Genomic DNA, 25636 nt, shown 5'->3' with positions numbered 1-25636 from the left:
GTATGTATTGATGGCTTATGCTTGCATATGCATGGGTGCTAGAAAAACGTCTGGATGTTTTGTGTAATAAACACCAAGCACCTTTTTGGATGTTGTTTGACCTTCTACACTGTTTCAGGGATTTGGGATTGTTTAGTTATTATAGGCCACTGCTTTGACATCATCATTTTTTTCATTATCATATCCATCCATTCTCCAAACCTGCTTGTCCTGTGCCGGGTCACAGAAGGATTAATCCAACTGCAGCATCTCCAGAATCACCCTGATGTCCAGTCCAGACCATCACAGATCAGATCTGATAAGAGCTGATTCATTTAAAGTGATAGTTCACCCAAAAATAAAAATTCTGTCATTTACTCACCCAATACGATACTCAATACGATTTTGAAGAATGTTGTGAACCGGCGCCCATTCTCACTTGAATTGTTTATGTGTCCATACAAAAGAAGTGAATGGGTGCTGGCACTGCTCGGTTACCAATTTTCTATCAAAATATCTTCTTTTGTGTTCTGCAGAAGAAAGCCACTCACACAGGTTTGAAATGTCAAGAGGTTGAGTAAATGATGACATCATTTTCATTTTTGGGTGAGCTATCTCCTTAAGTGTGCAGAGTTTCGTTGTATATTCACTGATTCATTTGGAGATCCTATTCTGACACTTTTAGCTCAATGTCGTGAGGAACTCCAAAAACAGAGAAGCAAAAGTGTATTTTCATTGTGTTCAGAAAAGTGACCAGTTCCCTCTTTGTGCAAGCAAGAAACCTTCAGAAAGCATTATTGTAGTGCATCTTAACAGCCCACAATCACCTCTAAGCCTCTAAATGCACATCTGATGTCACGTCTTAAAGCATCAGGGGCACTAAGATATTGAAGTGCAGCTGTTGTGAACTGCCCGGGCTGTGGGCGGGGTGGAAGGTGCGAGCGTGTGTATTTCTGCCACCCTAATGCCTCGCGACAGCATGCATTTGTGTGCGAGGGGGTGGGGTGCTCCTGGTCTGACAGATTCCACCGAAGGCCGCGTCAAGCTCACGGCTCTGACTGTCGAATCCATTTCCCGCTCTCTCGTCCACAACACAGAGGTCTTATATTAAGAAGCAATTGCTGTGACGGGAAGACCAGCACGTGCTTCTGCACCAAAATGTAAACACCAGGTTTAAGAGTGAGCTGTTACTCCTCCATACACACACCGTCTTGATTTACAATGAATAAATTGTATTTTTTTTACTTGTTGTTTACTTCAAATATCTAAACATTCTTACATTGAGATACAAGAAAAGACAAAGATATTTATTATTTTTATGAAAGAAAATAAGGGAATTATGGTAGTGTATGGTAAAAACAAGCAAAATAATTGGCCAATGGGTTGAGAATTCTTTTATTTTTTTGCTTGTTTTTACCATTTTTACCAAATTTACTTAATTCTTATATAACTTTTCATAAAACAAGACTACATGTCTAAGGTCACTTTTCTTATCAAGTAATTGTGTATGTAACCATGGACGACAAAACCAGTCTTAAGGGTATTTTCGAAATCGAGATGTTTACATCATCTGAAAGGTGAAGAAATAAGCTTTCTGTTGATATATGGTTTGTTAGGATAGGACAATATCTGGGGCAACAACAACCATTTCCAAAGATGGAATCTGAGGGTGCAAATAAATCGCCTTTGAAGTTGTTCATCTGAGGCACTTTAGCAGGCGATCCAATCACAAAAATAAAGGTTTTATACATTTATAGCAGGAAATTTATTAAATATCTTAATGGAACATGATCTTAATATCCTAATGATTTTTGGCCAAAAGAAAAATCGTACATTTTAAACCCCTACCATGTTATTTTGCAGATTACTAAAAATGTTCCCGTGCTACTTAAGACTGGTTTTGTTGTCCGGCCTCACATATTGATTTAAGAAGTTTTAGAAATGTTTAACTAAAAACAAGACAAAAATGCTTAGTAAGAATGTCATTTCTGCAATGTAGTTGATACTGGTTGAGTAAGAATAGTTCAATCGATTTAGTCTTTGCATAGTACACTGGTAAGAAGTGAAGAGACAAGAAGAAGATACAAGTAGTAAAGGTAGTCAGTTCTATCAATATCAAGGCCTAGTGTTATATTTGTAGCGATGGTGGAGTCGTGATTTATACGAGTTTAGTGTCATTGTGATGTGAAAATAAGGGGGCATACAGAATCTTCCTCCAGCAGCGCACTATAGAAAGTCATGACGTACGTATTGGGAATCTAGATTTGAGGCATCCGTTAGGATTAAAAGTGAATATTTGGGCTGAAATGAAGTCTCCTTCTTTTATAGGAGGCTATTTAGGTAATAGCATCCATGGGACATTAATCTGTGTAATTAGGTTTCGCCTGCGCTTTGTGAAATAGATCGCTCTGGCATACTTCACTCCTCTGCAACCTGTACAAAGGAGAAGTTGGCTGGAATGAGCGTTTTTTGGCTGTCCACTTCCCTATTTACTCCTTCACCAACCCCAAACATCCATCAACTCCGGGAAGGAAGATTATATGTGAACAAACTAAATGGGAGATTAAGACCTGGGTTAAAGTGATGATGCAGCAATATTACAGCATGGGATCTTCAAAAGCTGTTTTGGGGTATTTGTTAATAAATGCATGTTTTAAACGCCATTACAGACGGCTGTTTATACCATGTTCTAGTCGTGCTGTCTGGTTAATGTCTCCCTCATGGCATAGAGTTAACAGTTACATTAACTTCACGCAGGGACAACCTCTGCAGCTGTTCTTGCTATCCAACCGCACGCTACCCTGAAGTGTTGGCTTCTGAGGGATTTCCGTGTAATCTCTTTATTAGCGCACAGCCTGTCAATCTCAATCACTCCTGTTGTTGTGACCGAGCCCTGTTGTGTGGGAGGGGGTAGAGGTGGCCAACGGCCCATGTTATCCCATTATTTTAGTACCTAACTTTAGTACATTTCCCTACTTGTGTTGCCAAGACATCGTATTGTCATCAGTGTAAAATGCTTGTTTGTTTTAATGATTAAACAAGAATTGATGCCAGGTGGGACTTTAACACAAGCGATTATGAGATGTCCATTAGCCACTCTCTACTTAATGGGATAATTCATCCTAAAATGAAAATTCTGTCATCACGTACTCCGCCTCTTATCATTTCAAACCTGAATGACTTTTTCTTCTGCAGAACACAAACATTTTTTAGAAAAATGTTGGTAAACGAATAAAGGCGATAACTATTCGACGTGCGTTGGTTTTGTGTCCATACAATAGAAGTGAATGGGGACCATCGTTAATCAGTTACCAACATTCTTGAACATTTCTTTGTGTTCTGCAGAAGAAAGTCACACAGGTTTAAAATTTGGTTGAATTATCCCTTTAAGGTGTAATGATTCATGTAGTGAGACAATATCTTTTTCTCTATAGGGATATTTTGCAGATTCCAGTACAAAACACATCCTTGCTGTTATTAACATTCCACATTGCAGAGGAATGTAAAATGTTGGCCTTCAAGATTGTAGTTTGGAGCCCAATGATGCGCAAACAAAATGTCTATTCTCTACTACGGCAATCCCCCCGACATAAACAAGTCAGAGGTGTTATATTAATCAGAGCATCTCGAAACTGAATTTGTGATAATGCTTTATAAGAGTCGGGATGTCCTGACTTACATTTCTGGAATCTTGAGCTACACGTCTGACCTGTCAACTTGTAAGTGTCTTAGTGAAATGAACCCAGCAGGAAAATTGAGTTTATTCATTTACAAAAAAGTCCCATTTCATTTAGGCCGGATAAATTGATATGCATGTTTTATTAAACAGCCATTTCCTACGCCATCCTTCATATGAACTATTGCTGCACGATCTCATTTCCACACAATTCAAACGCTCTTTATATCGGCAATTACTGAAATTATAACAGCAGCAGTGAACTTTAGTATCGTGAAACATTAAGAGAAACCCATTTCTACTAAAATCTTTACTGCCACAGAAATCCTCTGCATTCTTCTATTTGTTTACGTCCTCCATAGATAACAGGATTTATTTGTTTGGATTTTATAGGCTCTTCACTTGCAACAGTATATGGCTCAATTTGATGCTGTTTTTCTCCTAGCCAGTAAATAAACTCATCTCCAGACAAGACCTGCATGTTTACCGGGTACACAAGACACTGGATTTCTGCAGCGTCGACTAGTTCAGCTCCCAGAGGTCTGAATGGACAGTGAGGCTGAAAGGCCATCTGCAGACTTTTCCAACTAACATCATTTGTGTGCTAATTGAATTTGAAACATTCTTTCATAATCTTTGAATGTTCCTCTCTGGCAGCAACACAAAAACTTCATTCAGCCTGCCCACTAACCCCAATACACAGAGAATGACACTTGCTGGCCCCCCAATGGGATTCACATGCCATATCACTCCACATGCATTCCAGTTACCAAACACAGCGGGCCACTTGTTTTCAACTCATCGCTTTTATTTTAGAAGTCATAAAAAAATGACATGGCATTGCAAAACTGTCCATGATGTGCTTTAATGCGTTTTGTGTGTGTCTTATTCATTAGTATGATGTCATTTGCAAATTACAGTTCAGGATGCAATTATATAACAGTTACAACATGCAATGTGGGGGTTCCTGATGAAATCATTGCAGGATTTGACTGTGAAATGTACAATAATTTTGTTCAACACAATTTCTCACATTACATTTTTTAACCTATTTGAACAACAGTAGAAAAAAATTAAGATTTCTCGCACACACACATTTTCATGCATAAAAGTCCTGTGCAGTTTAAATTATTATTTTATTGGCTTCTCTAACAAATCTATAAATAATAAGCTGAACAATTTTCAAAATGACAGTTAGCCTGATTTATGCACAAAAATATAGAAAATTCAAGTAAATATCTTCGACAAGTCATTTTTAAACATTGATATCTCCAGTTATCATACGTCTTTAATGTTTTGCTATTCTCTCTGAAATTGTGAAAAGTTTCAATCACCAGAGTAGACTTAAGTGCACTTCATAGGCCTTAAACATAGGGTTTGATGAGTTCAACTACATTTAAGGCCTATAAGAATTACCATGTGTAATCCTTATGCAACACTGCTCATGCAGCCAAACAGATACAGCAAATCTTTTCCTCACACCATCTCCGGGTGAGAAATTTTTAATAGTATCCCTGATAAATCAAGCACTTTGGATTCCCTAGGTGCTTCGAAGCTCTCTGCTGTTAGGTAACAGTACCGCAGTTTGCATCATCAGGTTGGAGGGGGTCCTTTGTAATGTAGGGCCAGTTGAAATGAGCGGGTTAGAGTATTGGAACGATGGCACGGGTTGTTGTTAAGTGAAACGAGGGGCCAGACCACCACAGCAAGCAGGAGGGCAAACAGGATGACAAACATTGATGCCGAGGCCTTCCGCACTTCAAAAAGCCTCAGGGGCCCCAACGGCCAGGGGCCACGACGCCATGATTTGCCAGCAGGGGCCTTCAGTCTACACGGGTCACTGTGCACATAGAAACAGTCAAACTTTAGATATAGATGACATCTTAGATAAATGACCCTAACATTGTCTGTTTTCAGTTTTAAAGGAACAGTTCACCTAAAAATGAATTAATTTATTCTTTTACACACCCTTAAGTTTCAAATTTTTATACATTTCTTTGTTCTGATGAACACAGAGAAAGATACCTGGAAGAGTGCTTGTAACCAAACAGTTTTTGGCCACCACGGACAACCATAGCATGAAAAATGGTTTATAACTTCCGTTGTTCTATTGAACACAAAAGAAGATATTTTGAAGAATGCAAGACAGTAAACAGTTCTTTTGACTGCAATTGTCATTTTTCCTACTATGGTAGTCAATGGTGGCCAAGAACTGTTTGGTTACAAGCATTCTTCCAAATATCTTTCTGTGTGTTTATCAGAACAAAGAAATATTTACAGATTAGGAACAACTCGTGGGTGAGTAAATAATGACAGAAGTTTTATTTTGGATGAACTGTCCCTTTAAGATTATGTAGGGAAGCTATAAAATTCATTCATAATTTCTTCTAGTTCTCTGCTTTAATTGGTATGAGCGATATCTGAGCTTGAATAATGAGATTAAAACGTTTGTTTTAATATATATTCACTTTTAAATTACTAATTTCCTTTTAAGTACTAATTTAATATATATATGTATTTGTAAAATTTCTATTATCCACCAAAACTAAAAGCATAAAAATATTTATGTTTAAATCAAATATTTTTGTTTTGGCCAAAAAAAATTAGAATTTCCTGAAGGTCATCGTGCAGTGTCACACATGCCATATAATACAATTAAACATGATTAAAATTTAAAAGCCTATTAATCCATAAACACAACCCAAAATGGATAGTAAACACGTTCTCACCAACTCGGCTTTGTGCAGCTGTTGTCCAGCGATGAGTCAGAGAAACAAAGTCTCTCCTGCAGCCTCTGGTGACACAGAGAAACAAGATGATAATGGCTGGAGATTAACAGAAGCCTACAGGGACTCTATTGTTTACCAGATCTTTGGCGCTGGAGCACATTACAAACACAATTAGGTGTTGAGTGTGTTGAGAGGTGCAAAGTACATCATACAATCATGCAAGAAGCCAAATTCGCTGATTCGCAAACCCCTTGTGATCAGAACAGATTTTGTGGTACTGTGTGCAGATTAGAAGCTTGTGAAGGTGGCACTCTGACAAATGGTGTGCGTGTCTACGTGTGCCAGATATACCTGTGGGTCTTCTGAGTGACGTCTGTATGAATGATGCTGGATGTCACATGATGCAGACGGGCGGGGGTAGGAACACGTGTGCCGGGTTTGCAGTGGGTGGGGGTGCCTCTGGGGGAGCATGTTCTCCTGATACTCGGCTCCCTCCCGTTTTCCCGGAGATGGAGAACTGGAGCACGCCTTCAAAGAAGCAAAACACTTGAGTGCCAAGGCTCGCAGAAGTGGACAGCACAGTTCTCGCTGCATCTAATAGATTTGCTACGAAAGAGAATTGTAAATCAAAACAGACAGGCTCCATTAACTAATAAGGTGGCCCTATCTTTATGTGCTTTCCTTCTGGTTGTCTCATTTGCCATCAACTGTTGGTTCTCTAATGGGACCAGCGGACATCCTGCACTCTCTGCCTTTCTTGCATCACATCATTGTGGGTTTCACACACAGGCGCTGTTGGCACTTTCGCAGCACGGGTCTCTATGTTTGTGCCCACAATTTCGGCAGCCATTAAAGAGCCTATTAGTGCAGCGGCTTCGTCTCCCATCCCTGTAAAGCTGCCAATTACCTGTGAGCGCCGAGAAATTACAAGAGCTTCTTTGAAATTGAAATCTCTCTCTCTCTCTCTCTCTCATAGAGGTTTTTCCAAAGCTTCTGCTATCGGCCTCTGGATCATCACGGAGGATTCTCTTTCTCAGAAACCGAAGCCCCGCCTCCACACAAAGTGCTGAGTTTTTTAAGTTAAGACGGCACAGTTCGATAATTATAGAGATGATGTTTACCAGCACGTCGAGGCAGTAAACAAGCCCTCAGAGTCAATGCAACGTGCATTAAAATGGAGGCCAAAACAAAGTGGAGTGTGTTATACTGCTCGCAGACTGCTGCATCTACACTCTTAATGTCTAGCCTTAATGAGATCTGGCCAAAATTCTCCATGCGCAATTGCCCCGAGCATCCACTCGCCATTTGTGACGCTGCGGTACAAAATATCTACTGAATCAAAATACAATCCAGAACAAATCAGCAAGTTATCAGGCTCGTGTTGTAGTAAAACGACAAATGTTTTTACAATGTTTATTAACGATATAATGGATCTCATTTTAGGTCATATCTTTCAAATGAATTATCATGTGAAGACAACTAAATCCATATCAAAGGGAGTTGTTGACATTTTAATAGGCTGTAATTCAAACACCTGGATTGTAGGCGTTTTTATAGCCTCTAAGTGACACAGATGTAACACTGATATTTAAACGACGGCTACTTTGCATCAAAAATTTCAATAATATTGACCTCAAACGGATGTCAAAAGCAATCTACAAAGCGATCCATTTAAATAAACAGCCTTCAGTGTTTAATGGGTAGCATAACTCGCTCCGCTGCTTAAATGTTTGTACTGTGTGTGTACACACAAATTCCATTTATGTATCATGGACCACTGCCCTCATCACATTGTGTGGGCTGGATATAAATCATATTTTAAAGGTCCAGTGTGTCATTCTTTGGAGAATCTATTGAATGAAATGCAATTTAATATACAAAACTATGTCTTCAGAGGTGTATAAAGAGCTTATATATAGAAGCGTTATGTTTTGAACATCTTAGAATGAGCTTTTGGGTCTACATACAGCGCAGGTCCCCTGGCGTGGAATTCACCATGTTATTTCTACAGTAGCCCTAGATGGACAAACTGCTTTAGAGAGTGTTTCATAAATATGTTATCTCCTTCGGGAAAGAAGTGAAAGCGTAACAACATTTTAGTCCGTGTCAGCCACCCTAGTGCTTCGAAAGGCAGGGGGAGAAGTGGAGAGAGCCGTTGGTTTCAATTCACAACCTCACCATCAAATGCCTCAATTTTATACACTGCCCCTTTAAGTAATAGTAATATGTTTGAATTCCTATATTTGTATTTATGGTCCGTCATATTCTTGTCCACAATCAATGTGGTCGAGTTGTACATTTTATTCATGGTGGTCAGTTTTATACCAAGCTACATTACGCTAACCAATCAGGATACATAGTCACATATGTCTCTTATTTACTGTAATTACTGTGGTCTCACATCAGCCACATTGCTTTCTTAAAATGTGTATCACACATTGAAAAAAACTATATTGGTTGACCACTACCTGTGACCTTGATGTTGCTATGCATAGGAAAGAATATAGATATAACATTAGAAGCAAAGTTTACCAAAGTATGGTCTGTCTGAACAGCTTTAGAACAAAGTTGATGCGTCTGGCCCAGCCAGGCACTGATGCGCTCGGGGTCAAAGGTCACTGGCTCAGAAGACCTAGTTTCAGGTGTGGATGTTTTAAATGGGCTGGCATGCTGGGGCTTAGAATGTCTGATGACTGTTTTCCAAAACACAAATGCAAGCAAAACATACTTTAGTAAAGTTCCTTGGATAAACAAATCAAGACTCTGTGAATTGACTTTGGATTTAAAAGACATTATCATAACATGCCTAATCACTGGATGGAAGAACCAAACACAACATTTAAAAGATGTATAATGGTTATATGATACAGTGATACATCACCATACAGGCTGAATATTTAAATGTTCTGGATACATCATGAACCCGATTTTGAAAAATATACAACAGCCACCGAAAATCTTTTTTAAAGCATATTAGAAAACATGCCAAATTGAGAGGAGCTCTTCCATGATTATTGAGTGATTAAGCTGTAAGAGAGACACTGGCTTGACTGGATGGCACCAGTCAAACTGACCAATCAGAAGCCACGGCTTTACCTGGCACTGGGGTCTGGGGTGGGGCTGAGCGCTCTAAGCTCTTCTCAGTGGCCTGGAAAAAAAAAGCACATCTCTACTACAGCTATACATGAGGTTTGTTGCTATACACTACAGAATAAAATTTGCATACAACACAATGGACTCTTATCTTTGAAATATACTCTGGAAATATGTATTCATTTAAAACTCAAAACAGAAAATTTTAACAAAACAGAAACTTTGAATTGAAATTAATGTAATTCTATTTGATCTTACTTTTTATACATTATTTCCGTTTTATTTTATTTTGCAGTTTTAATTTACTTTATTTTACTTTACAATACATTAATATTTACTTTAATATTTTATTTAATTTAATATAAAAATGAAATATTTTTCAAGAAATTGTTCAGTTTTATTTTCAAATGAAATAGTCCGCTTCAATGGTAATTTAAAGAATGTAGAAAATGGAAAAACTTTTGCTAGTAATCCTTTAATACCCCTCCTGCCTATTCCACCTCAGTAAAATACAATTGCTTTGCAAATTCAAAAACAAGCAGACCAAGACCAACCAACAAATTTAAAAACCTAAAGGCATATTTACATATTGCATAGCCTGCTTACGACAACATGTGTAGGCATATCCATGCACACAAAGACACACAGAGAGCTCATTGTAAACCCAGGCATAAGGTCGCCTCCTTTGCATTTTGTCAGATGGGAAATATATGGAAATCCATTGTTTTTAAACTACCATAAACACTGAAACTGTCGTTGGCTTCAAGGTCTCCAATGTACATAAGGTTTCTATGAAAGCTTTCAGCGAACTTACTGCATGCTTGACTCTGACAGGACTGTTGTCTGGTTGCGAGTCCACAGGTGTCATGTAGATTCTCCTCCTCATAGGATATCTGGCTGCTTCATCCATGTAAGATACACCTGCAAGGATAAAAGGAAACTCTACTTGACAAACAGAACACTCCCCGTGTATACATTTCTAGTGTATACGTTCTTGAAAGCACAAAGAAAATATATTGTGAATGACATCAAATGGCTAGGAAATGCATTTAACCATGCAATAGTTCTCTTTTGAGGCTGCAGATAATGGTTAAAAACTTGATTGCTTCACACCTGTGCCCGGTTGCATAAAGCACCTAAAGTGTAATTTTCCCTTAAGTGTGGCCTTAAATATACCTCGAGTTTTACTTAAGTTATAATCCTATTGTCTTTGGTAAAGGGAGATCACCACTTAGGTGTAACACTTAAGGGAAAAACTTAAGCGTTATGCAACCAGGCCCGGCACTGAGATCCCCACCTGCAGCTGCACTGAAAGATGAGGAGTCTGTGTCGTCATGAGAACCCCCAATGTCCACCGAAGGATCCCACTCCAGAACCAAGTGATCTTGGTTGGAATGAGGAAGGCCGGCCTGAGACTGATGTGCCAAAGAGCGATCAGCAAAACACTCATCCTCCACCATACTTTCAGAGGGACAGCCAGAGTCAGGAGCGCATAGGACCCAGTCTTCCTCAAAAACCTGCAGTTATACACGAAACAAACTCATTTCAGTTTAAGGGTTTTATTTCTTTAAACAGCGTGAATAAGTTCGTCCATTTAGAGAAACTAACACTATATAAAAAAGTATAGTAATAAGAAACACACACTTAAAAAGTAATACAAATTGAAGTGGCCTTAAGGTGTCTGGAATTTTAGGATTCAGGCCTTAGAAATGAAAATGTCATTAACTCAACCTCATGTCTTTCCAAATATTTGGGATTTTTTCTGCAGAACACAAAAGAAGGTATTTTCAAGAACGTTGGTAACCAAAGAACACTGAGCCCTATTGACTTCAATTGTACAGACACAAAACCACTGAGACATTTCTCAAAATATCTTTTGAGTTCCATATACAGAATGACATACATACAAAGATGACATTTTATTTTTGAATGAACTGTTCCTTGTTGCACACGAGTAACAAAGTATTTACACAAAGTTGGTTGTGTTTTAAAATAATATGCAGATCTATGAATGCACTATTGATGAGAATGAAAAGAAAATAAGTAAAAGCACTACACCTGTGATAGCTTTTATAATATTATAACAAAAATTATAAACGTATAACAAAAAAATGTATACACTTTTAGAAATAAATAATCTGGTTCAAAGATCTAGAACTATTTCTCATGTCTCATGTCAAGGTTCCCCAATGACATACTGCAGGATGAAACGCATACCTCAACACATGATAGACATTGCGTGAGTTTTCTAAGCTATGGAAAACATGCAATGGTAACTCATTATGATATATCTGGTGTGGGACTCCATAAGCATCCTAAATCTGACAACTGCATAATGGACATAAACACGCTACTGATCCAGCATGTCTTTACATGAGCCCCTTGCACCCGAAGAGACAAAGACTAACACAAGGGACTTGTTCAAATGGACAGTACATGTATTGTACAGTGGCTGCTTGGCTACCAGACAACAATTCAGGCTATTCAGGGGGTGTCTTCGTGACTTTCTGCCAGAACGTATAAAGTCAGATGCTTGACTAGCTTTCCCTTGGGATAATTATTTCCTGAAAAATGTGCCGGGTCTGGTTCGCGAATGTGAACTTGAGGTGCCACAAAATGTGTTGAATTCAAAATATTAGGCTATCAAGGGATTTTGGAATTGGGGTCTTATTGCGTTTCATCAATTGTGCACATGTTGTGTGATAACACAGATTATATTATAGACACTATTAAAGTACAATAAGCAATCCAACTGGTCGACCATTATTCTTCACACCTGCCATGAACTTGATAAATCTCAGCTATGCATGTGCACATGTACCAGTCTCATGCTCAGCAGTCGTGTGTGCAGCCGGCCCAGGCCCTGAAACACCCGAGTACAGTGAAGCAGAAGTTCCTGCAGCTGGTTCTCGATGGCCTGGGCATCCGCTGGCTCACTTCTTTGGATCAGCTCTTCCCCATGCTGGAGCAAATCGTTCAGTCGGCCTGCACTCTCCGCAACTGCTTCCTGGAATCCCTGAAGGATTGATATAGACATGCACACAACACACATATAACAAAAAGCGCACACATTTTGGGTGCGTGTATGTGTGTGCATATAACCAAATGCAAAACCGGTAAATTATTAAGATTTCCAAGAGTTATGTGTTTGTTTTTTGTGCGGACATTTTTATTATTTTGACTTACAAAACAGCCATGACAAGGACAATGGCAATAGCTTGTGAATCACTCTCCGGGAACTGCAGAATCCACTATGCTACACCCTACAGATGGCACATTCTAAACTCCAAAATCAGTTCCTAACCACAAGTGATAATTTGCAATTGTGCCAACCAGTCACTTGAAATTACGGGCCTGAAATTTTGGACAATGTATACATAAAATGCATTTATATATATATATATATATCCACGTTTCCACGCAAGCAGGAATACCTGAAGCTGGTGCATCTTCGAGCAGGTATCTTTGCCCGAGAAGTGCTCCACTTCAGTCAACCGGAGGTCCATGTCAGTCAGCCACACAGCCATCTCTTCCCTCTGCCTCTCGAAATCCTCCCGCTGGCACACAAAGTGCTGCGACACACACACACAGAGACAGTATATGATTCTGCCTGACCGTCTACAACCTGATGCTGCTTTTAGAACAGACAGAGAGTGACAGGGAGCCACATCAAAATTACATGAAGGATGTCAAAGTGCAGGACTGCAAGTGGCATAAACAAAACAAAGACAGAGAATGCCACAGTAAGGGGCATATTTAGCGCAGTTGAGCACAGCAAAATGGTGTGCGGGGGTCAACTGCGGCTGACGGGGCAGAATTATGTAAGCCGGATGCAGGGAGAGCAGAAGGCCGTATGGATAAAGAGTTAATGGGATTAAAACGGAGAAGAAAGAAGCGAGAGAGACTTATGAGCACTGTGGTAGTGAGTCAAATCTTTCGAGTGTGGATTTCATACTGTTTTAATGCCTTTTGAATTACATTTGGAGGAAGATAAAATGGAAGTGTGTAATTCATAATTGTTATATCATTTTTTTTTAAAATAACATTTACAGTTTTGGGTGAAGTATCCCTTTATAATACACATTTATAATTAGTTTTCCTAACAAATAAACAATGAACACTTTCTAATTGAAAACTCTGCCAATATTTACTCATCCTCTTGTAATTTCAGACCTGTACTTTTCATCTGTAGGACACAAAAGAAGACATTTTGAAGAATGCTGGTAACCAAACAACACAGTGCCCATGACTTGCATTGGTTTTGTGTCGGTACAACTGAAGTGAATGGCTACCGCTGCTGTTTGATTACCAACATTCTTCAAAATATCTTCTTTTGTGATCTGCTGAAGAAAGTATGTTTTTGCGTGAACTCCCCCTTCAAGAAATAAGCATGAAAAATTTTTTTTGGGCATTCTGTTGGATATGCACATAAATCAAAGCATTTAAACTCGTCTTAAAAGATCCAGTTTGATTAGTTTTAAGGCCATCTAAAAAAGGTTCTATACCTTCAACCGCCGACAAACAGTGTCCACTGTATTGCTCAGCTGGTCCCACCGCTGGCCGCAGGCTTTGGTCATTTCCACCAAACGTGTGCACATAGCACCTCTAAACAGACCAACCAAAGTTCGGCTCTTCTGGTTCAGGCTGTCCAGCTGTGTCAAACGGACTCTGGCTTCTGCACGGAGGCTCTGTTATGAAGTATAAAACAGACACATGTTCTATATTTAACAGCTACCATCGTGCATTTAACTAGCAAGACAACAAAATCATCCTGCCCATCTCTGATCCACAAAATAGGATTATTTTAAGAAATCTGTGTGATAGGTTTGAGACAGAAGGAGGCGCAAAAGAGCCCCTGCAGTCAACGGAGTGGGATAGCGCCTAGGAGGAGAGCCAAGTAGTTTGACATCCATTTGGTGTCATTTATCTTGACTGGCACAGGTCCCAGGCTTTCAGACAGTGTGAGTAAATGTGCTGTCTCCGCTCGTGTAAGTGTGTCTATGTGTCGTTGATTACACTTTCATTGCCGGCGGTGTCAAAACGTTGGCCACTATCCACTTAATAACAGACACCTGGATAATGACTAACTGTCCATCGACTGGCATATCTTATGCAATAGAGTAACATATATACAATATATATAGAAACTGTGCAGCTAAAAATCTGTCATGTTTACTCACATGTTGTTCGAAAACTAACTAAAGGTGAAAAGGGGGTTTTATGGAAGCATTATGGAAACTCTTTTCATTGAACCATGTATTTTTGAGACAGTTCACCCCAAAATAAAAATTCAGTCATCATTGATTCACTCCCATGTCATTAAAATTCTGTATATGACTCCTTCTGGAATGCAATACCACTTTTTCAAAATATCTACTTGTGTGTGCATGCACTGAAAGTCAATGAGACCATCATTCTTCAAAATATCTATTTTTGTATGCCTACAATGAAGAGACCAACATTCTTCAAAATATCTACTTTGTGTTCTGCGTAAAGAAAGTAAGTCACTCAAGTTTGAAATGACATGAGGGTCATTTTTGGATGAACTATCCCTTTTAATCTATTCGAAAGAGCCTCTGATTCGTTACCTCATACTTCTGTAACTCCACTTTTCCAGCAACATAAAGCACATGACTGGAGTTAGGAGACGCTGCTATTTTCTCAGCTGCTCGAAGCCAGTCATCCAAGCAGGAATGTTCTTTCATGAAATCATACCATAGCATCCACCTTCTCTCCAACCTGACGGCCAATGAAAAACGCAAAGGTAAGATGATGTGAACATATCAGTAACATAAACCGGGATATAAAGTACACAGAGGCCTTACTGAGAAACATCTTCGCTTAAGTCTCCAATGGACGACCAATCGTTAGAGACATCCTTCAAATCATCATGTACTTGGGAGTTTCTCTCTGGGAAGCAGGACTGTGAAGAATGCAGGTGCAGACCAACGCTGGTTTGGGAGTTCATGTCAATAACACACGATCGTCTCTCATCCTCTTCTTCATCACTTCCTCTGGGACAAACTCTGGTGTTTCCATGGTGACACGCTTTGAGTGACGTCACCTCAAACATCCTGGCATCACAAAGTGTGACCTGTTTACGAGAAACCAAGGGACACTCCTAAACATGGTGCATGTAGTCAAAACTAAAAACTAAAACCCTTTGCATTTTCTAGAAAGGGTGATTGTTAACTTTTTTTTTTTTTATCGCATTGTAAAAATACTGTTTGAAAAAAACAACGTGTCATATTAAGTAGGATCTATTGACAATGCAATTTAATACACATAACTGTGTCTTCAGAGGTGTACGAAGACATTACAAAATGAAGTGTAAGGTTTTTACCTTAAAATTTGCTATTTTTTGTAGCTATTTCCAACTGCTCTACAGAGCGCTTTTTGTAAATACGTTATCTCGTTCAGCAAAGAAGAAGTGAAAAGGTGACGACATCTTAGTTCTGGGTCAGCCACCGTAGTGCTTCGAAAGGGGGGTGGAGTGAGCCGGTGGATGCAATTCGCAACCTCACCACTTGATGCTTCAAAATTGCATATATTGCACCTTTAAAAAGTGATGGTATATGTTATATTGTGCCAACTAAATACACACTAAAAAGGTCTTTCAGGCTTTTGCCTAGTCACAGGTTGTAAAAAGGTAGCTCGCTGCTTTAACCATGCGTAGCATAAGCTAATATCCTTGTAGGTGAAAAGTCATCCAGTTTTCCTCTAAATACCCCAAAGAAATTTTCACAGTGAAAAGAAGCCCAACGCTGCAGTATCTGGTTAGAAAGCATTAAGTTTCCTGGCATGACAAAGTGATTCCAAATTTCAGACACCTCAGACATTGAGAAATGGCTCCTGCGCTCTGGGGTAGAACTTCTACCATTAAAGACCATGAATCAGTTTTATGCCCGTTACCCAAAGGAGTTACGAGGCTGCCACCCCAGCCCTGGCAGAGAAAAAAGCCAAATAGATTTTCCTCACTCTAGTACCTGCATAATTCGCCTGGCAGAGCAAGGTCAGCTATGCCAGGCCACGGCTGATGTCAATCAAGAGTGATGCTCACTCGCTTTAACCTCGCTTTTGACCTTCTGACAAAAGAAATGTATTTTAATGTTGAAAGAGGCTTAAGAGCTCCCTGTCACCCGTCTCAGTCTGAAATAACAGAGCGAACAAGATCCACATTTATGAATGGGCCTGCCTTGCAAGATCGCTTGAGAACGGCCCTTTCGCTCATTTAACCCAGCCGTTTTATAACTCAAAGTTAGACGGGCATAATTTACTCGCAACCTTGCCATCTAAACTGCTTCCGCCACAGGTACACATAGGTATCAGGCTCTGCTGAAATGACTGCCATTTCTCAGGGTCTGCAGCGAGTTTGCCCCGGCGGAGGGCATTAAGCCACTGGACTGAGTCTTAAGGCAGTCAGGTTGAAAATCGAAGGCAGCGTTATTGCTTTTCTTAACCTGCAGAGATGCCGTCCATGCTTGGGGAGCAATGCGTACAAACGTAGCCATCCATTCCTAACCTTTTCAGAAGTGGAGCAAGTTAAAGGAGACTGCAGGCCATTTCCCATCTCACTGTGGCATGTCTTTAGGGAGCGTCGGGTTTACATCCTCTCGATGTCAACAGGTGTGGCAACACAATGAGTGCGAGTGGGACATTACGATCTGATTTCATTTCACCTTCTCATAATTTGTGCCCGGTGGGCTGACATCTCAGCCCTGACAAAAGCACAGCTAAAGTTACAAAACCGAGAGTCCCCATCCACGGAGATGGTTCCATAACAGATGTGTTTTGTAGTCTTCTGTAAATGAGATCAAATGAGACATTACATCATATGTTTGTGAATACTCTTGCTGTAACAGCAGAAGGCAGCAGTTAGAGGACACAGATCTTAAAAGGCACAAATCTGTGCACAGTTCTTTGTTCTGATGAACACAGAGAAAGATAGCTTGTAACCACGCAGTTTTTTGCCACCATTGACTACCATAGTAGGGAAAATTGCAATTGTAGTGAAAAAGCCCCAAAACTGTTTGCTTTCCTACATCATTCAAATTATCTTTTTCTGTTCAACAGCAATAATACCCAATTAATGGTGAAGGGATGTCTCTTCAAAGGCCACATGTGTATTTAATGATAATATCCCAAGCAACTTAAAAACGAATTAATACACAATCTTGTCAGCTGTTCACCTTTTGCGGTCCAGTCATGGCCAAAGATCACATTTACATTTACGCATTTGGCAGAGGCTTTTATCCAAAGTGACTTACAGTACATTTAGTCTATACATGTCTTTTTTTATCAGCGTGTGTTCCCTGGGATTGAACCCACAACCTAGCGCAATACTCTACCAACTGAGCTATGTAAACTGATGTCAACGACAGACCGGATTACAGATGTCTTATGCTTAGTCATCCCATTCAGTGTCAGTGGTTTGGCCAAAAACAGACGAGGCAGGTGCATCTGGGGACCTTTCCACAGCACAGCACGCATTTAAATGAGCCAGAGCTGAATAAACATGCAAACTACCCGCCTGCGAAAGGAAATAAAAAGCTTCCATTTAAGCACAAGGTGATGCCGAAATGAGAAAGCGAATTGAAACGTAATGATGCATTCAATCTATCAATGAAGCTCAAATTGCTCTCTGCTTCTCTTTCGTTTTTTATTGGCCTGCACGAGTGAACTTTCTAGATCATATGACACCGCGATTCATGCACAAAACACCCTTCCGGATAACAAGCGTTTCTCTGGAGAGAGCATCATTCTTCTTTCTTAACGCGATCTCTTTTCTGGCATTGAATAAACCTCGCGGCAAATGAAGGTAGAGTTACCCGTTTTGTCGCCCACTGACAATTGCTTCGAACACTTGATTATAAGCCAAGAAAAGGTCATAACACTTTAAAAGCTCAGACGATTGCTGTTTTCATCAGAAGCTGTAAACAGGGACCACGATTGGGTCTGGGGATCTCTTGCCAAGCTCGGGGCATTTACTGCATCTCATCCTACACACTGCCAAGCCAGAAAAAAAGTCTAATCTACAACTGCTGCCCACTTACTATTGATTAATTTGAGGTGGGGGGCAAAAATGAGTTTAATAGCGTGTCTAATGATTCTAATCAATCACGCTGGTGAAACACTCACTGAAACGCTACCAATAACATTCGTGGACCAACATTCCAAAGGTAAAGTCTTACACAAAACAAACTACAAAATGAGACCTATTCCAAACCTTTTCTGTTTAATGCAAAGCTCCATTAGAATGGTCCAAGTACCCTTCATCAACCAAAAATCAGAATTGAGTTTAATTCATATTATAGGGGATATCATTTGGAATTATCAATAATATATATAAGATGTACAAAAACATTATTCGGCTATTATTATTGATAAAATTTTACTAACAAATTTTATAGCTAATATTCTCTCTGTGACTTAAATGTCCAATGTGTTTTTTTTTTCAGGATATACATATTCACAAAAATGCAATAGTATACATAACTATAAAGACCTTACATAATGAAGCGTTATGTTTTTATTACCTTAGAATGAGGCATTTCTATTTACATACACTGCAGGTCACCTTACATGGAACTCATGTTGTTTCTACAGTAGCCCTAAACGGACAAACTGTTAGACAGAACGCATTTCATTAATACATTATCTCCTTTGGCAAAGAAGAAAAACGTGACAACATCTTAGTTCTGTGTCAGCCTCTGTATTGCTTTGAAAGGGAGGGGTGAGCTGTTGTTTGCAATACATAACATCAGCGCTAGATGCAGCTACATTTCATTCACTGGACCTTAAATGTTTTTTTAGAATAACTCAATTGAACCCACCCATGTGCTGTCCTCAGTACATGTCTTGTTTGGAAATATATAGACTGCATGCGTAAAGTAAGGATTGACGGATACAATAGTCATCTTTTTAGGGATAGCTAAAAGAAACCTGTACGATTAAACACCATTTGTTCCGTGGGAGTACCCAAAATACGCAGACTAAAATAGCTCTGCGGTGAGGTGACGGAGTTCCGCCCACTCCTGTCTATGCCATCCAATGGATGCAGTCTGGGGGATATCTGTGTTTCCGGTGCTAAGCTCTCCCATGAGCCCAAAGCCCATATCGCGACACGTTCTCACAGAGACTGCACTTATTGTCTCTTTGGTGCCACAGGGCCAAAACCTCAAACAAACAGCTCTTTCTTAGCACCCGGATAGAAGACGCTGGTGCCAGGACACCTGATCTGATCCACTACACATAAGTGGAGGATAAACTGGTCCCCTTTTTGCCTCAGGCCTTGTGGAGTTATCTGGAGGGAAGAGGGGGCATCCGAGCAGTGCACCAAACTAACCCTCAATCCTCTGAGAGTTGCAAAGTATCCAGTTCATTACAAGTAAAACCACCATTGTTAAACCAAAAACACAACTAATAAAAGCCAAACGCTCAACTAGAATTTGTCAGCGAGGTCCTTATGGTTTCTAGATCAGACTTCAAATTCAATCCAGATTTCTTCTAATCCCATTTAAAGAACTCGCATGCTGGTAAAATGTTCTAAACAGCATCCTATTGGAATTGCCTTCATTTCCCAAGCTTTGGACAAAATTCAGAAAACAAGAGATCCCAGAGAAGGTGCTGCTTTGTGATCGTATCAAAGGTGTAAGTATGTTACTGCCCATTCATTGCAGCATACAGCCACAGGCTAGCGATTCCAACAAGTACTCTTGTTAAGAAGATGAATTCTGCTTCACCACATGAACAAATCATAGCTGGAGATGGAAGTGATTGTTCCCTCAGCTATGACTCCACAGCTAGCAGACGCCTGACAGGTGTTGTGCTCAGGGAAAATAACATCCATCTGATGGCTGAGGATTCATTCAAGGACAGACAGCACGTTTCACACACTACAACGTCTGTCTGACACATCACTGTTTTGGCCTGAAGCAAGGTCATTATTTTGGAAGAAAGTGGAAAGGATGAAAATAATGTTTAATTTTTAATATCAATTTAGTTAACAAAATATGCAAGCTCTGATAGTTTACTCGAGATTGTAAATCTCGATCACTTTAATCTGGAAATGAAAAGGTAAATTCAACACCCAAAGATAGACATTCCGTCATTTATTCACCCTCATGCGGTTTAAAATCTGTATATGACACGTGGAACGCAAAAAAAGATATTTTGAGAAATGTCTCAGTGGTTCTGGTCTATGCAATGGTAGTAAATGGGGTTCAATGTTCCCCAAATTTTCTTTTGTGTTATTTAGAAGAAATAAAATCATACAGGTTTGTAATGACATGAGGATGAGTAAATTAATATACATTTTTGGGTGAACTATTCATTAAATGGACTGAAGAAAGGTTGTAACAAGGTTGTAAGATTTAGGACTGTCAAACGATTCAGCGCATCCAGAATAAAAGTTTGTGTTTACATGACATATTAAATTTGTATTTTCTAAACACATACGTAAATGACATATTTACATGAATTGATTTCTATTTACCAATAATTAAAATTTAAAAGGTACAGTACACAGACATACATTATGTAAACACAAACTCTCATTTTGGATGCAATAATCACGATTAATTGTTTGACAGCACTATTAAGATTCCATATAATTTGGAATCAGGCAAGTTAATTTGTAAAAATTATCATGTTTACTTTGTACGAAAGGTACAATTTCCTTGTTACCAAAGCGTAGGATTAAATGGATAAAAAGTATTGCTATCATTGTAAAGCAGGACATAGCAAATTAACTCAAATTAACATAATTTGTCAAATCAATTTCCACAAACTCAGCGAAACACCAAGTTATAACTAAATCGGATAACACTTCCTGCAAAAGCCACACTGCTCCCGTCACACGTGTATGCAGATATACAAAACTCATTCAGTCTTTACAAGTGCTGTTGAAATCGGAGTCCTGGTTTTCAAACAAAGCTCAGCCCAGAGGGAGATCTGCAGTTTCACCATTGAAAATACGACAGAGGAGAGAGCATAACAATGAAAGCCAGGAGCAGCATTAGACTGAATGGCCAATTACTACCGATGCATGACGCCATTCATCATTAAACTCAGCATGGTGTCATTCTGGCAAAGAAAAGTGTTTTGTTGAGTATATTTATACCCTGCCTTCAAACATAATGGGCCAAGGAGGGGATATCAAAAAAACATTTTAGAAAGCCCTCTCTTACCATTAAAACCAATACTAGTGTATTTCAACAGATACCCTTCAAACAAAATCACCTCTAGGGACTGTGGAAAGAAGTGAATATGTCTACCTTGACCACAAAACAGGAAATATCTTTGTTTGCCGTGCTGAAAAAAAGCATCTTTGTCCGTCAAAACTGCTAGTTTTTTCAGCCTCAGTAATTGAATTTTTAGATTTGGACCTACATTTAAAAATGAACTAAAGCAAATCGCAAACATCTAAATAGAGACAGACTATATTGACTGAAACTCCGCTAATACTTTATTAACAGGCTTTATTGGAAGGCCCCTGGCAGATTGAGATAAGAAAACAACGTCTAGGCCAAAAAGAGGACAAATTCAGTCTCAAAGGACACCTAGATTCATCATGAAAAACATTTGCTCAAACTCTAATATGCGGTCTACCATTGTCAGTTTCACAGTCAACTGTATGGATATCAATTCCACTGCATTTCTCATGTCGACACAATGACGTCATAAACAGCGTGAAGTATTTAAATAACCAACCACAGACTTCAAAGATGAGCACCCTGTAAACAGCATTCTTATGCTAATGCATGGTGGGAGATGGAATGTGATGGAGACAACTGCAGAAGCATCATGTAAATTAGATGACTTCTGAAAAAAACATTGGAGAAAAAGAAAATAAGTCAACTTAAATATTGTGCCGTTACCAGAGTGAAGAACCAAACAGGCATGAATTACTGAATGAACAACACATGAATATTGCCTTTAACCCTGCAGGGGTGAAAACAATGGAAAGAATTTCTAATGTTTTAATGGTCAACACGGAAATTGGTTTTGCTTTTGATATTGGTTAACAGCATAGGTTAAACCACTGGAACATTGCTGTTTTCGCAGGTGCCTTAAATGAATGTTAAGTATGATTAACAGGAAAAGTTGACAAACACCACATGACGTTAAATGTAGATAGAAAACAGTAAATACTCATAACCCAGAACACTTTGCAGGCGAAGAGCATTGAGTGTCATTGCGGGAGTAATCAATGGGCACCGAGTATCACATTAAGCAACAGTAACACAATAACCTCGTGTTGTCACCCAACCGGTGTTACATGCATACCTTTTACATCTGACACCAACACATTTAAAGTATTCGAAAACAATAATGGTTGAGAAACAAAACAAACACACCCCTTGCACGCCATCACGTGTTTCTTGTACCATCTGGTACACGTCCATATTTTTCCAGTATGAAAATTAACCCTGGTTTCATTTTAGTAAAAGCTTAGTAACCATCGGATTGATTATCATCTGTATCACCATATATAAGTGATCATTTCATGTTTAATCTAATAACTTTGTTAAAAGAAGTAAACGTTTATACAAAAATGATTTTGCTCGCACACGGATGTTTGCATGCAAACATATGCAACTCTGATCAAATGATTAAATCGCGAAAGTAAAATCTTGCTGACTAGGTTTAATATGATGTTGTTTTAAACGCTTTTCAACACACTTCAAAAGTTTTTCCAGGTTAACACTTACGTGCAACTTTGTTTAACTTCACCCCAGCGGCTCCTTCTCCTCCAAGGATCTTCCTGGCGTTGTAGGAGTCATAGGCTACAGGTGCACAAACGTCATCCTCAAATATATTCATTTACATTTCTGAACAATTTAATGGAGTTTTGGGGAAATTCTGATATTGTGGTAAGAACCAAGTCTGCTCCGTTTCACTTAAAAAGAGCACTCTTTTAGAGTTGCAGGTAAATTGAAACGTCACCTGACACAGGTGAACCGAAACCACGCCCACACGTCGTTTGCACACGCTCCTCCTACTTTTACAACCCACTAGGCATATGTGTGATTCCAAGCACGTACCTTTACAGATATGTTTTATTTTATTTTTCAGTAAGCACAAAGCATTCTGTATTTCCACTCCACTAAATGTCATCATTATAAAAAATATAATAAGACTAGGCCAACTTAAAAAGAAATAGCGTGCATCATCTCAAACATTTTGGGATGCAAATTATTTCCATATTTTTTCAATTATTTTTCTTCCAAACGTAAGAGTCACAGTGCAGGATCGACTAGAAGACTGCAGAATTAATGTATTGTGTTGCATGGATGGATGCGCTCAGTGTCTAACTGGCACCTCTCCTAAAGGAGCTTTTGTTGATTATAGGAAACAAAGAAAAAGCCCACAAGGGGCCAAATGCTGGAAATGAACTTGACACACATCACACAGACACAGGACTGAGAGAGATGCAATTTAGACCCTTAAGCATGCGTGAACAGAAGGCAGGAGGGTACGCCAAACCGCCAGCCAACCTTCACTTGTATATACTGCTCATGCAACCATTATTTGTCTCTTTATACCTCCAGTAAGGAGGTAGAGCTCGTGCATATGTTCATAGAGGTCGGGAGGGGGTCGGGGATGACTGTTCGTGTCAGAATGGATTGGTCGCTCTGCTAAATAAAACACTGTAATTATGCAGATGAGTGTAATTATTTTTCCCTTTCCTTATTGTTGTCCATTATCCCTCTTTATAAGATCAAATTAGGTTTAAAAAATACATAGATATAATATTTGAGAAAAACATACAGCTGACCATTTACCCAAAGCCTCCTCATTGATATTTAAAATGGCTGCATGACAAACATCACAAGACTAATTTACTTGTGACTATTCATGGCCCATTCTTTTTAAATGATGTATTTATATTCATCTTCGGACCTAATGGCTGCTGTTTTCCTGCACATAACATCTGGCTTACAAACAAAAGATATGACACAATTATGTCACTATGCATAAATCTAGCCCATTCTCTCAATGAATCATTCAATGTTTTTGTAATTATGTAATGCCGTCGGCTATACAAGTCTTCTAATAGAATGGCTCCCTCTGCTGGTTGCTTGTAAAACACGTAACGCAATTTATGTCTTTTGATCTTGGGACTTTGTCACTATGCTTTTTTTCACAAGCATGATGTTAACCTCAAAGCATGCCAGATGAGGGTGATAAAACAAGAATGGGCTTTTTCAAAGAACACTCGCGGCTTTGTTCACATTTGCAAGCTCATGAGGTGATGCAGTCAAAATTAGGTCACCGCTATATTTAACCAGCAAAGAATGTCTCTGAAAATAAGCTTCAACATTCTCACTTAAATACCTAATGAGTTATTACCCCCAACTCCACTGCCAGAAAGAGAGAAGCTGTGTTTTTCTGAATCTTGTCTCGGGTATTAAATATTTAAGCTTATCTCTCATAGCGATTCACTGTGTGACCTTGTGGGGCTTCCACAGTCTGCTGAACATGTCTGACCAGAACCGAAATTTGAAGAAATGACTGTTATTCTGTAAAAATAACGCAGTCGTCTGGGGAAAGAAGATTGACTTTGGCTTTACAAAAAGAAAATGCATCTTTAAAAAGAAAACTACTCACTTTTTGCAAATGCATGTGAAGAATGGCTGAATAAATACCTTACGTTTGCTTAAATTTTTTCAATATCATTTGATCTGCTCTGGTTAAATTATATAGCAGTTGGTGTAGACATGAACGTGAAAGCCTGACCTTCAAATGCTTGACTGACTCCATGACATACAGTTCATAATTCTAATTGCTTCATGAGGGAGTAACTAATCATATTGACCTGATACGGAGACTTTTACCTGGGCTGACATACAAGATGCTCTGTGAGCCACCTGGAAGTGTCAAGAAATAGATTGGTCTTTAATACAGACATTTCCGATGGCCACCACTCTCAAAGATTACTGGTAAAAGAACAATGCACACAGACTCACTGATCCATCGCCAGCATAACATTTTGGGTTGTGGACAAGTGCTATGTGTTGTTGTATGGTCGATTGAGGCTTTAGTACCACTACTTCTAAATAAAGCAACACTTCTCCAAACCAGATGGAGAATACATATCACCGGGGCTTGTTTCATGCACACTAGTTGCTGAAAAATGACTCGGCTAATTTTAAAT

At 39.2% G+C, this 25636-nt stretch overlaps 1 protein-coding gene across 1 annotated transcript; it reads right to left on the bottom strand.

Annotated features, from left to right (window-relative positions):
- Window positions 1–4451: 4451 nt before the first annotated feature.
- On the bottom strand, window positions 4452–23412 carry si:ch211-137a8.2 (uncharacterized protein LOC777613 homolog). The gene is made up of 13 exons (XM_056756940.1): window positions 23190–23412; window positions 15303–15571; window positions 15066–15216; window positions 13983–14165; window positions 12912–13049; window positions 12299–12493; window positions 10775–10994; window positions 10292–10398; window positions 9481–9532; window positions 8917–9077; window positions 6736–6912; window positions 6385–6449; window positions 4452–5495 (listed from the first exon to the last, which is right to left on the bottom strand). Exons 2-13 carry the CDS (start codon window positions 15548–15550, stop codon window positions 5249–5251), a joined length of 1944 nt encoding a protein of 647 aa, XP_056612918.1. The 5' UTR covers window positions 15551–15571; window positions 23190–23412; the 3' UTR covers window positions 4452–5248.
- Between the last annotated feature and the right edge of the window lie 2224 nt (window positions 23413–25636).

This window comes from Triplophysa dalaica, chromosome 9, assembly GCF_015846415.1.
Source record: "Triplophysa dalaica isolate WHDGS20190420 chromosome 9, ASM1584641v1, whole genome shotgun sequence".
Classification (NCBI taxonomy): Eukaryota; Metazoa; Chordata; class Actinopteri; order Cypriniformes; family Nemacheilidae; genus Triplophysa; species Triplophysa dalaica.
Note: the sequence above shows the minus strand (reverse complement) of the source record. Positions and strands in the feature narration are given on the sequence as shown.